The 13,802-nt window shown below is 34.2% G+C and overlaps 3 protein-coding genes and 1 pseudogene across 4 annotated transcripts; 2 read left to right on the top strand and 2 right to left on the bottom strand.

Moving 5' to 3' along the window:
- Positions 1 to 252: 252 nt before the first annotated feature.
- LOC106358466 (heme oxygenase 1, chloroplastic-like) lies at positions 253 to 1,616 on the bottom strand (the record flags this gene model as incomplete). Its single annotated transcript, NM_001316158.1, is given in 3 exon segments — positions 253 to 596; positions 682 to 905; positions 1,156 to 1,616. Coding segments are annotated over 3 exon segments (819 nt in total). The 3' UTR covers positions 253 to 419.
- A 5,382-nt stretch (positions 1,617 to 6,998) lies between these two features.
- On the top strand, positions 6,999 to 8,977 carry LOC106358470 (receptor homology region, transmembrane domain- and RING domain-containing protein 1-like). Of its 2 annotated transcripts, none has more exons than XM_013798278.3 (5): positions 6,999 to 7,260; positions 7,354 to 7,587; positions 7,656 to 8,042; positions 8,378 to 8,475; positions 8,595 to 8,977. In XM_013798278.3, exons 1-5 carry the CDS (start codon positions 7,146 to 7,148, stop codon positions 8,670 to 8,672), a joined length of 912 nt encoding a protein of 303 aa, XP_013653732.1. In that variant the 5' UTR covers positions 6,999 to 7,145; the 3' UTR covers positions 8,673 to 8,977. The 2 variants fall into 2 exon arrangements, with proteins under 2 accessions (XP_013653732.1, XP_013653733.1); XM_013798279.3 differs by having other exon boundaries at positions 8,378 to 8,489.
- An 825-nt stretch (positions 8,978 to 9,802) lies between these two features.
- LOC106358471 (thiosulfate sulfurtransferase 18-like) lies at positions 9,803 to 10,968 on the top strand. Its single transcript, XM_013798280.3, has 6 exons — positions 9,803 to 9,843; positions 10,083 to 10,174; positions 10,249 to 10,328; positions 10,407 to 10,477; positions 10,545 to 10,598; positions 10,707 to 10,968. The coding sequence occupies exons 2-6, from the start codon at positions 10,083 to 10,085 to the stop codon at positions 10,800 to 10,802; spliced, it is 393 nt and encodes a 130-aa protein (XP_013653734.1). The 5' UTR covers positions 9,803 to 9,843; the 3' UTR covers positions 10,803 to 10,968.
- Positions 10,807 to 11,939, bottom strand: LOC106355360 (annotated as a pseudogene).
- Between the last annotated feature and the right edge of the window lie 1,863 nt (positions 11,940 to 13,802).

The raw sequence follows: 13,802 nt of genomic DNA, 5'->3' as shown, positions 1-13,802 counted from the left end.
CTAACTAGTAACCATCAAATAAATTTTCATTTTCTGCTAATTACAGTAAATAAAAATAAAACTAATAGGAGTGGTACATCAAATAGTAAAATTAATAGTTTGATGGTTTAAAATGAAATATTAATATTTTACATTTTTATGAAACCACATGATTATTATATACCATTGATAATACTCTAATCATCTGATGTTGTTGGTTTATCCAGTGACTCGTCTTAGACTAATAAATCTTGACTATGATACAGAACGCTGAACTTCCAACGTCGTATTAAGCTTTGAAGCAAATAAGAGTTTGATGATACAAACAAGCAGAAGCGAGTTTAAAAATATAATACAGGAATAAAAAACTTGAGCAGGGATTTTAGTTGCCACAAGCGCGTATATAGAGAGAGGAATCAGGACAATATGAGACGAAGTATCTCACCAGAATACTTGAACGATTTCTCGGTCTCTTCCAAACAATGATTCTTCTCTTCTCTCGTCCACTCCTCTGCAACTTTGTTCAGCTTTCCCCTCACGTTCTGCAACAATCCGGAAAGGTCGCCGTCCCATTTGTAAAACTCGAGTTCTCTATTGTCGAGAATCCTTTCCGCTACCTGAAAAAAAAAATTAGTTAAAAACTTCAGAAGAGAGTTGCCAGTTTTATTTTTCTAAGTGCACAAAGTTTTTTTTTTTTATAACCTTTCTTCCAATCATTCGACCACCAGCGCTGTGGGCGAAGTAGATGTTGTAGAAGTGACAAATGAATGATGGAGGATCCTTGTCTGCTAAATCCTTTAAATACTGAGAATATTTTTTACCAGTATCAGTTGGTTCTGGAATCTCGTAGCCTTGTTCTTTGAACCACTTCAGATCAGTGTCCAATTTCTCTGCCCTTTCCAGCCCAGTGTTCTTGAATTCCGCATCTACCGATAAATAAATACAGTACTTGTCACAATGGATCCACAAGAAAAAGAGACCTACTTTTGCAACTAACTATTCTCAGACCAGTATCTTAGAGCTAATACGGACCAAGAAACAAAAACTACAATTAGTGGGAAACTTGTCTAAATCAAAATCCAAAACAAGAAGTGGGTTGATGAGTAACACCTAAAACACTTGAACAATCGACTCCAAATCATCAAACTGAGAAAGAAAGAAAGAAAAAAAACTCACAAGTTGGGAAAGTGGACTGATGAATAATCCCTTCAAGCGTGTCGTAAACCAACTTGCTATCCACCAAAAACCTCAAGTAACCTTCAACAGTCGGTTCCCATTTAGCGACAGGACGTTCCTCGGGAGATTTTGTCTCTTTCTCACCTTCCTTGGCCTGCTCCTTCGTGTGAAGTCTCATCGCCACAAACCTCATCTCCTCCACAAACCCTTTCGATTCTCCAGGGTATCTCTTCTTCTGCTTCTCCGCCGCCGTCGCCGCCACCACCACGGACGACGACCACGTCTTGTTCTTCGTGAGCAGACTTGGATTCTGAACCCTAGGGCGAGAGTAAAGTGGGGAGAAAGGGAACGAGAGTCTGGTGAGTTGGGGGTTTTTGAAGAAGGATAGGGATGGAGATATGGGAGCTGAGTAAGCCATGGTTGATGGAAGGAAGGCACGCGATGTGTTCTCTTGAAGTAATGGAATGGAGAAGACAAGAGGGACACATATTCCCAATTCAGTTTTTTTTATAATCAATACTATTAAAACAGGAACATGCCCCATTGATAATAGTTGAGTCCAATTTAAAAAAAAATCATCAAAGATATGTAACTGCTTATATCAACTTTATTAACACAACATCTACGAAACAAATCCTAAATATGTAACTGCTAATATGACTTTTATTTAAACGACATCTAAAAAACTAAACTGTTCCATAACCACTTCAATCCTACTTTTAAGGATAGGTATTAATAATGTAAACCAGAATTTAACGAATAATGACGTATTAAAAAAATGTAAAAAAAATTTGATTTTTTATACGATCTTAACTAAATAGCGGTTCCATCAACAGAGGGTGGTTATATATATCCTTCCTACAGCCTATACTCTTATCACACTTCCTAAAATCAAAACTCAGGAAACTTTAGAAGTGCTATTTTTGTCTCTGTAATATATTCATACAAGCAAAAACTCACAACAGACTTACAAACAAACTATATATATTCTCTTTTTAAACCTACATACATACGCAAAACTACACAACAGACATATAAGTGTATTCACATGTCGTTTCACTCTCTAACAAGCAACATTCGAATACCATTCCAGACATACCAGCAAGCAACATTTGAATTCCATTCCAGACATACCAGCAAGCAACACTCGAGTAACACATGTAACTTCTAACCGCTAACTAAGTTCGGTTTAGTGACTTACATGTTATTCCAATGCTAAAGGTTGTTTCTGAATGCACTCCGTGTTCCTTTCCTCAATGTCGTTTCTGAACTTATTCTTTTTTTCCAGCGGCTCCTGAAAAATAATACAGAGTTAGAACACAAGTTGTAGTAGCTTTTTGTTACGAAATATATTAGAGTTTATCTAATAGAAATATAAAAAAAAATAACAGAGAAGCTATCCCTGATAGGGGCGGGTCAGTAAAGTTGATTTCTCTCCTATCTTCCAGTTTTTTTTATAAGTCCTGAAGAACAAATACAAGAGTTCCATTAGATGACAACATTACAACACAGACTATTTAGATTTATAACTGTAACCAATACATGACTTATCTTATTAGGCAGTACACGTCCTTCATACTTCACTGAAATTTCGTCACTTTCGTTCCCTACCAAAATGATTTCATCTTTTATTTACAATATAGTGCAACTGTTATATATCCTGATTACTAAAAAAAAAAACAGAACGCTTTTGCAAAAAAAACTTACAGATTGGAGTTGAATAGTAAGATGCTGATAGAAACATCAATAGCTGTTATGTTTTCAGACAGCTCCGTTATCCATGGAGACAGAGAAGATCAAATGGTTTCCTTCTAATATACTTCAGACACAAAAACTCATCGATCCAGAAACTAATTCCATCCAGAACAGCTTCACTAAGATTGATCATCGTCCGATCCGACATGCAAAATAAATTACAAAAAGAAAAAATAGTTACTGATCTACTGCAGATTCCAGCTCGAAAATAGTGGAGATTATGACCGTATCTACACTTTAAGCCAAAAAATATACGATATTACAAATACCTGAACGATCGGAGTATGAATCTTCGCAGATCGATGAGAAAGAGACAACCTTTCAATGGTAATAGAGAGAGAAACAAAGATATTTTTTCCCGATGAAAACAGCTGAAACTTAGATTTTTTTTTCTAGGTCTTCTATACCAATTGGGCTTCACGTTTTTTCCTCCCTTTTAAAACTGGTTTACACAATTAAAGTGGGCTTTTCATTAACATGTGAAATTTTTCTGAAATTAACATTATAAACCCATTTTTATTTACATCATAAATTATTATGTGTAATAATAACATTTTATAAGACCCATTTTTATTTACATCATAAATTATTATGTGTAATAAAAATATTTTATAAATCATTATATATAAAATCAAATGATGAAAATTTGTTGGAAAACTATTTTTACAAATATTTAATTACTATTTAAATAGTAAACAAATTTGTAACTATGCTTTGTTAATTTTTTTAACAAAAAAAAACAAATTCATAACTGTTTAGGAAAAAAAATCAAAATTAATGCATGAAATGATAATGGCAAGTGTATACTTTTGCAACCTCACAAATTTAATAAAATTATCAAAAGTTCTTACTAAAGTTTTTAAAAAATATTATACACAAATATGATTACAAAGAAAACCACAGATTACAAATAACACAAATGTGAAAATTTCACATCTAACATAAAAAAAAAAAAAAACAAAACATATACCCGCCCTTCGGAGGGCGGGTCAAAATCTAGTAGGGGGTTAATATTTTAGCAGCAAGCCCAATATAACAGTAAACCTTTTTCTATGGAATAATCTAGTCGTTCTAATTGAAGAATTCGTAATTACACAATCTTGAAGTGATAAAATCTTCTTTGTAATATTGTTATCTCCTTCGGTTAACGTAGAAAAGTTTTGCCACTTGATAATCGTGCATCATTACAACCAAAATTTTGTAGTTTGTTCCATAAATTTATTTATCTCAAATATTTATTGGTAATTTGTAAAATCCATTGATTTAGTAAATAAATTTATTTATCTCAAATATTGTTGGTTAATTAGATGTAATTAATAAAAATATAAATATATTTCAATTATTTTTTTTAATATTTCATGAGTTTCATTATAACTTGTTTAAAGTTTTTCGCACAAATTAAAAAAATCATTAAATTTTTTGTTTTGCTCCTATTTAACACATTATTTTGTTTGATTTTGTTAATTAATGAGCTAAAAGAAAAAGTAAAAACTGAAAAAATATTTAATACTCCCTTTGTTTTTAATATAAGTCGTTTTAGAGAAATTTTTATGTTTCAAATTATATGATCTTTTTGGTTAAAAATAAAAAAAATACCTTTGTTATATGACCAATGATAATATACCTTTTATTATTGGTTGATTTGTGGTTAGGTAAATAATTAATGATGTTTTGGTTTAGAAAATATAAAAAATTAATGGGTTTCTTAATCTACGTGCATAATTCTAAAACGGTTTATATTAAAAACGGAGGAAGTATTTACTTTGAAAATGTAGAACGACACTTATAATGAAATAAATTTAAAAGATAAACGACAAACATAAAGACTATGTATTGAAAGTGTCTTATGAAATGGAGAAAGTATTTTATAAGCATATGGCTTGTAAATTAATACTATTTGGGTATGTTCCATAATAGAAGTTGATGCATTTGCCTTGAACTATGCTAAGCATTCTCATTCTCATGTCTTAATAATTTATTATTCATATCTTTTCCAGAGATATTAAGTTATCCATGGATTATGACTTATGTTAAATTGAGATTTTCAGTATTACTTTTCCACTAAAAAGTATAGTCCATATTAGATCTTTGTTTTCAATATATATATTGGGTTTTTAGTAATTAAACCCATTTTTAATCGTAAAAAAATTAGCAACTAAAAATCATGTGAAATAAACCTTCAACTTTAATTCCGCTAACATATGTTATCCTCCATCTAAAAATCGTGATGAAAGATAACATACATACATAATTTATTTTCATTATTTTTGTCGGAGGATAACCTTCCGTCACGGTTTTTTAGACGGAGGGTAATAAGATATTTATGATTATGAAATTTGATAAAAGAAAAATATTAACCTCAATGTTCTTTCCTCCACTCTCAACTAGCTCCAAATGCAAAGCCGATGATATGGAATCAAACCATATATCACAGTTTATTGGCAAGAAGTTTCTCTGTAGTTCTTCTCCAGAAATTCTCTAATTGAGTTGTGAACTTCTCCCGGTTGCATTAGCTTTATAGGCAGAGAAAGTGGCAGTCTGATAGCAGACGAGAGTAAGAGTCAAAAGCGGACGATGAGAGTAGAAACACCACCACCACTTTGGGTATACTCCCAGGGTGATGTACTCAACAGTAACTCTAGTGTAAGCTTGTGGATCTGACACTCAAACATGGGCTTGTTAATCATGACACGAGCATCTGCCATGCAAGGCAATGTGATTACCAAGGCTCAGCAGGAAAGGACAGACCCAAACCATACTATGTGTCCTCGTATAAAAAAAAGACATTCTCACATAAGAAAACTCTTATGTACGTTTGTTTCCTTCACCACGACCACAACCAAAAATAAACGATGCCACGTTGGTTGTTTTTAGGGAAAATCGCATTTTAAACATTCAGAGTATCACCTTATAGCATTTTAAACACTGAACTTTTTTTACTAGCACTTTAAACCTTCAAAGTGACGTTTTTATCATAATAAACCTCCAAAGACGTTTTCCTATTCATAGACGACCGATACTGTTCATTTTACAGGTCAAAATGATGACGTGTCAGTTTCTTAAAAAAAATACAGAAAAATACGAATGAAATTAGAAAAAATCGTTAAAAATTCAAAAAAAAATCTAAAAGTTAAAAAAAAATAAAAATAAAAATTTCAATCTTAAAAATAAAATTCAATATAAAAAATTATAAAAATTTAAAAATAAGATCTAAAATTAAAATGTCAATTTAAAAAAAAAAATTTAGAAATTCTAAAAATTCTAAAATAAGAGCTAAAATATTGAAAATAATTTGAAATTTTTCTTTATTGATTTGTATTTATATATTTAGAGTATAAGAGTCTTTTGCATCTCTAATGAAACATTTTGGTCATTTTTTCTTAAAAAATCTTTTTGGGACAAAACTCAAAATAATATATTTGAGAGAATTACTAGCCATGCGTGTAGCCACCATCAATTAATATGGGGTGAAATTGGCGACCCCCGAGATGCTTTTTGCGAAGTGTACTTAGGCGCTAGTAGGGTTATGCAAGGTGTCTAGATATCCGGATTATCAAAAAAAAAGTTTTTGGTGGTATCAAGTTTTGATATATTGTTTTTGATGGTGGCAAGTTTTGATATCATCTAAGTGACAGTCACTTTCAAAAAATGGAATTTTAAAATAAATATAATTTTTTGGTTAAATATTTACAATTGTAATTTTTAAGTTTGAAGTTTTAATTTTAGATCTTATTTTAGAATTTTAAAATTTTATTTTATTTTTCAACTTGACATTTTATTTTTAAGTTTGAAATTTTAATTTTTATGTTTTTTGAATTTTTAGATTTTTTTTTCAATTTTGTTTTGAATTTTTTACAATTTTTCCAATTTCATTCGAATTTTTCTGTTTTTTTTTAAAAACTGACACGTATCATTTTGATCTGTAAAATGAACAATATCGGTCGTCTATGAACATGAAAACGTCTTTGGAGGTTTATTATAAAAAAAATATCACTTTTAAGGTTTAAAGTGCTAGTCAAAAAAATTGAGTGTTTAAAGTGCTAGAAAGTGACATTTTGAATGTTTAAAATGTGATTTTCCCGTTGTTTTTATTTAAAAACAAAAAGAACCAGAGCCTCTGAGTTGAGTAGAAGGTTCGGGTGAAGAAAGCAAAGGCGTTTGCGTTTTCGCGACCGGCTGAAACGGAAAAGCAATCGAATCGATCCACCACCAGGCGGGGGCCGAGATACAGAGAGATGAGAGATGTTATTGTATGTCTACTCGCAGCTCCTTTCCTCCTACAACTATCAACTGCCACCGTCGTACTCAATTCTATCTCCGCCTCTTTTCCTCATCTCCCCGCCAAATTCGGTCGGTCAACCTCTCTCTCTCTCTCTCGCTAACTACTTATCTGAAAATTCTCAGAATCTGCCTCCTTTGTTTAAATTCAATTGCTCATTGTAGACGGCTCCGTCCCCAGAAACGGAATATGCGGAGCTCTCTTCGTCGCAAATCCCCTCGACGGTTGCTCTCCTCTTCTCCCCCCATCAAACAGTTCTCAACAGAGAACTACTAAGTTCGCTCTTATCATCCGAGGCGGATGCTCTTTCGAGGATAAGCTTCTCCACGCCCAGACCTCCGGTTTTTTCCAAGCCGTGATTGTCTATGACAACTTAGACAACGAAGATCTCCTCATTAGTAATTTTTTTTTTAATATCAATTTTGGATATTCCATAACAATAAACATCTCTTTTTTTTTTGCACAGTGAAGGTGAACACCAAGGAGATTACAATTTCCGCAGTCTTCGTTTCAAACGTTGCCGGCGAGATCTTGAGCAAGTACGCCAGAGGACGAGAGGGTGAATGCTGCATTTATCCCCCCGCCAAGGGGACTGCTTGGACTGTCCTCGCCATCTCTTTCTTCTCTCTCCTACTCATCATTACTTTCCTCTTGCTTGCCTTCTTTGCTCCCAGGCACTGGACTCAGTGGCGCGGTAGGCACAGCAACCGGACCGTGTCACTAGATCCTAAGCTGGTCCGCACGCTCCCCACCTCCACTTTTTCTGATTCTTTTCGTGGAGGGGATACGTGTGCTATATGCCTCGAGGATTATAGATTTGGAGACTCTCTTAGATTACTTCCCTGCCAACATGGTATTATTAACTGCTTTTCTCATTTTGTATTCAAGTGATGGAGATGTAGCTTTATATGAGATTGCAGCAAAACTCGTAATTAGAAGGCCGGTCCTGGGCAAAGCCGAACGAAACATTGGCCTATAGTCCCCAAATTTTATGTAAAAAATTACATAGACACATGCACTCAAATTTGTAAGACATAGACCCCAAATTTGTCAAGAGAAACTTTTTATTTAATTCTTCACTAAATCGCCCCCGAAATCTCAGGGCCGTCCCTGGTTTTAGTGTACACAACATCCCAAGATTTTGGCTCTTTTTAGTTTATCTAAGCTGGGGGTGAACCACTTGTGCAGCTTTTCACTTGAATTGCATCGACTCTTGGTTGACAAAATGGGGTACATCCTGTCCGGTGTGCAAGCATGATATAAGAACCCAGACTATGTCTTCCGAGGTGAGCCCATGAGAGTTAGTGAAACCTCTCTCTCTCTCTTTCCATATGTATTATCAAATCCCTGGCTTGTTATTTTGTGTGTTTTTGGTGGATTTAATACACTGTTTGTGTTGTTTCAGGCACATAAACGAGATAGTCCAAGAACAGGTACAAGTACGGGTAGATTTACCTCTGCTCAATCCAGTCAAAGCCTTTAAGATTGGGCGTAAGATCGATCAGTGCTCGGTTTCTGTGGACCAGGGCCATGTTTGCATCGATCTGGTGTTCCCGGTGATATTGAATGGGGAATCATGTTGGGATAAGTATAGGTAAAGCCTTTAGATTTGCCATATTGGTCGATACTATTTAAACAAAAGAAAAGATCCCGAGTTACTTTGCTTGCCTGATTGTTGTTCTTTACATGTGTGCATTATTTGTATATGTACATAAAGCTGGGAGTCATACTAGCTTTGTTTTTTTTTTTCACATATAAATGATCATTGTGTGTGTTGTTGTTTCGTAATCTCTTATTTGCGAATGACTTGAATGTTTTTTTCTGAGTTAAGACCGACCTCTGGTGTGTGTTTGTACATATAAGGCAACCAAATCGATAGAAACAAAAATGTTTTTAGATTGTCCATGTCAGATGAGGTACAAGATCCAGGCCAATCTTTTATGTAATCTTTGATGATGAATCGCTTGTCCCGAAGTTTAAAAATACTGAATCCGAAATCCCATACATGGTGGAATGGAACGTGGCTTTTGATTTTTTTTTTGGTGATATTATTAAACAAATAAAGAAAGGAAGAAGGAGACGTCATCGTCCCTCATCCATACCTAACGTCCCAACCAATACAATGACTCCTTCATGGGGTCGATAGTTGCGCAATCCCATCCTTGTTTCCATCGACAAGGTAGTTTCCACTGAATTCAGTGATGATCAACACGAGAAACTTGTGTTTAGGGTCATCAATTTGTTTTAAATTTTGGTTGATCATTAGGAATAGGCCCTGTTCGTTTTGTAAACTGGATGAGAATTCCAGACGCGGCATCCGCACGCAGTAATTGGATACAGCAATCAGATGTTGTTCGTTCGCGATTCTGGAAATTTTGGATATTTGGATGAGTTTGCTGTAGTTGGAAGCGTTCAAACATCTCATCCAGAAATCCCAAAAAATCCGGATGAGTTTTCAAAATTAATCTGGATGCCGCGTCCAACTTAACCTCCTATTTCGCGCCAAACGAACATCGGTCCGCGTCTGCGTCTGGATGCCGCGTCCAGTTTACGAAACGAACAAGTTTTACACGCTAATTTCTTTCCATTTTTTTTTAAATTAGTGAGAAGTGAACACGTTTTCTAGGTGGGCTTTACTTAGCTGTGCAAGATCTGTAAGATTTATCTTTTTGTTCTTTATTCTAGATTTCATTTCCTTGTCTATAGCAACACATTTGTAATGGCTAGATCATATACCATTTATAATATTTATACTGACCATAATGCGTATGCTAATAAAATAACATTATCTGTTAATGCTCTGCTCTCCGGGTTATTTATTATCATCTGCTCTCTTCCTAAAGCTTTCATCTTTTCTTTTCTTTTCTTCTCTTTTTTTTTTGTTATTGAAAAGATGATACCATCAAAGCCAGAAGAAGTTGTTACTGTTGATGTGAGCCAAGCCAAGACTCTCCTCCAGTCCGACCATCAATATCTTGATGTTAGGTACGCTCTATTGTCCCATCATCATGACTATGTGCAAGTAACCAATTCAAGTTGTTAATTTCGTGCGCATGCAGGACCGAGGAAGAGTTCAGGAGAGGCCATTGTGTGGCACCTAAGATCCTCAACGTTCCCTACATGCTCAGCACACCTCAAGGTAATCAAAATCAAGTTTGAGTTATTATCCAGTTTAGATGTATATATAAAGACCCTCGTGATCTGTGTGATACACTAGGGAGAGTGAAGAATCCAAATTTTTTGGATCAAGTATCTTCTCTTCTCAGCCCAACTGATGATATCCTTGTGGTAATAACTCTTTTCTTCCTCATCACACCCACAAGAAATGAAGAAACTGATAATATGATACATGCAGGGTTGTCAGAGTGGAGCCAGATCCTTAAATGCCACAAGTGAGCTTGTTGCTGCAGTAAGCTTATTTGATTTATATACATAAAGCCAATAATGCACTTGGATTATTTATTGTTTAAGAAAGAAGAAAAAAAACAATTCAGAGTATCTTGAATGTAAAAAATAGGGTTACAAGAAAGTGAGAAACATAGGAGGTGGGTACTTGGCTTGGGTGGATCAGAGCTTTCCCATCAACAAGGAGCAGCAGCAATCTGCAAACTAATCATCCTCTTTTATTAAAATAAAAAAAAAGAAGTATAATGCAAACTGTGATGTAATAATGTATCGCCTATTTAGAATGTTAAGTGTGTTGCTGTGTCATCAAATAAAAGCTGTGTTAATTATGAGTAACACATGGATTAATTAATAAATACAGTATTTTTATTAAATTCCCTTGAGAAAAAAAAAGTTTGGCAATGAGAAACACACACTATATAATGTTGCAAGAAGTATAACAAGTTGACTAAGGAAGCGAGGAAGAGTAATATGCTGGTGGTAATGATGAACAAAATAAAATGAAGAATTGCCAATAGCATCAGCTTTATTTAGTAGACTTCCACATTCCACTGCTCACTTCTCTTCAGTTGCTTCTTGAACTCCAACCAATCGATTCCTGCCCCCAGTTTGTTAAGACCATGTGCAGCAGAGATTTGTGTGGTTCCCAAATAATAAAATCAAATGAATGTGCCTTACTTAACATCTTTAGCAGCAAGTGAGGCCATGATCTCATCGATACCCTTCTCCACACATGTAAACGAAGGTGTTGTCTTTCTTCAGCAACTCCCACAGCTCTTCTGCATACTCTGCCATTCTTTTCATGTACATTTTCTCTCCCATCTCGTTTGTCTGCTCTATGCTTAACGCAAAGTCCAGCCTGAAGTTTTCTGGCTTCTTCTCCTTCATCTTCTCAAACTCCTGTATGCACACAGGCCAACCAGCTCTTCTTCCAAGACAAGAATAGTATATCTTAATGAGTAAAGTGACTAGGAGTACCTCCTTGTAGAGCAGTGAGCTGCTTGTGGGTACACCCAAGAAGAGCCACGCCAAACCATTGAACTACATATATAGAGAGTCAATTGGTGAGTGGGTTACTATAGTTGGTGGGTGTGTGAGAGAGCATGCTCTTGGTTTCACCTTGTAGTCTTCGCGCTCCTCAAATAACATTTTCCACAAAAATGATCTGAATGGAGCAATTCCAGTTCCTGTTCCAAGCTAAGGAAACGGAAAACAAACAAGTAATCAATAGGAATGTTATTTGAGGCCATTTATATTATTATGACAATACCATAATGATGGTGGCATTTGGATCTTTAGGCATAAGCATTTCCTTTCCAACTGGGTCCAGTGATCTTTGCCTCATCACCCGGCTTCAAGTCACCTGTACAGTAAGAAGAGTTTGAAACCCCATTAATGGTTCTTGGACTTACAAAAGAAGTTGGAGCAGACTCCCTTAGTGTAAACAGTGCAGTCTTAAACAATTAATAGTCTTGGGCGAAACATTAAATATGAGTCTTTTCATAAACATTTTTTTTTGTTTGTTCTTTGTTATGTTTCTTTAAATTGAACCAATAGAATTTCCCATCGGGAAAACTAAAAAATGGGAAAATGTAAAGATTTTTTGGGGTTTTGTTTTGGGCAATTGTCAATAATAGCACCTTTTGAAGTTTATGTCTCGAAAATAGCACTAGAAGGAGAAAGTCACAAAAATGACATTCATTAAAGGGTAAAATATCCCTAATACCCTTGGTTTAAAATTAAATAAACAAACAAAAATAAATAAAAATAAATAAAATAAAAATAAATAAAATAAATAAATAAATAAATAAATTTTTTTTTTATAATTTCAGATTACATGTTTTCAGATTCCAAATTTTTATAAATTTTTTTTGAAATTTTTTTTTTCGAAATTTTTTTTTTTTTTCAAATTTTCTTTTTATAATTTAAAAATACTTTTTGAAACTGTTTTTAAAATTTTTATTTTTTATTTTAGTATTTATTTTTTATAAAATTTAAAACCCTAATTCCAAAACCCCACCCCTTAACTCTAAACCCTAAGGTTTGGATTAATTAACCCAAAGGGTATAAATATATATTTACCTCTTTAATGAAACCTATTTTTGTGACTTTGAGCCTTGAGTGCTACTTTGGGAACAAAAACTTGGTTTAGTGCTATTCTAGTCTTTTTCTCTTTTGTTTTCTTGTATGTGAGTTAGTATTAGTCAGTTATGGGCCATTTATTGTAATTTTATCAAATATTTAGTCATTTAACAATTTAAAATGGATCCTAATAATCAATAAAATAACACTAAATTTCTTTTATGAACATCCCCTCTAGCTATAGTCAAAAGCCGGGACTGAGTGTATTCCAATATCTTGACACAAAGAGAAACTTGCATTGAAGGATAGAAAATAAGAGAGAAGATCAACTCTGTGGAAATCGTTTTCATTGTTAGATAGAGGGAAAAGAAAAGCTCATGGTTTTGGAGTCACCGAAGTCACTGCTGGCGATAGAGTATAACCTCAGCTTGTGGGGCTACCCGTTCTTTGTCAATTTCATATGGAATCACTCCTATCGACTGCCCTTCTCTTTATGGAACCTCACCTAACTCCATTCAAATTGTTAATCAATCTGAAACATGCAATGTGAAATAGAATGAGTGTTGAATGAATAGTTTGTGTTGCTGATCTCTATGGCAATAGCCGGTATATGTACAACAATGAAATCCTGATCAGTTAAGGACTTTGAGTAGTTACATCATTATCTTAAGAGTAATAGGAATTATCCTATGTAATCTAGTAGTTAACTTATTAGTCTCCTCAAATTGGAAGTGTGAGATTTCAAACATCCAAATTGGATAATAGATCTTCAAAAGGTGGACGAGGAAGAGCTTTACTGAAGATGTCTGCTAGCTAATTCTTGGAAGTTGCATGTTCAGTAGTAAAATTTGTTCTGCACCACTTCTATAGTAAGAAAATATTTTAATTTTTCAAGGTCTTTCATACAAAAGTAACGTTATATATAGTCTTTAAAGTCTTGTATTAATGGCGTTGCAAGCTATAACAAAGTTATCGACATATATTAAGATAAGAAGACTGAAGACAAATAGACCCAAGAACTTTGGAGAATAAAATTGATCCACAGTCATGCGAAAATCCAAATTGTTTGAGGGCCGATGTAAGCTTGGCATACCAAGATTTTGGTGCTTGTCGTAAGGATACAATG

This window comes from Brassica napus, chromosome A7 (assembly GCF_020379485.1).
Source record: "Brassica napus cultivar Da-Ae chromosome A7, Da-Ae, whole genome shotgun sequence".
In the NCBI taxonomy this organism is placed as follows: domain Eukaryota; kingdom Viridiplantae; phylum Streptophyta; class Magnoliopsida; order Brassicales; family Brassicaceae; genus Brassica; species Brassica napus.
The sequence above is the reverse complement of the archived record's forward strand: the minus strand, read 5'-3'. Positions and strand labels throughout refer to the sequence as shown.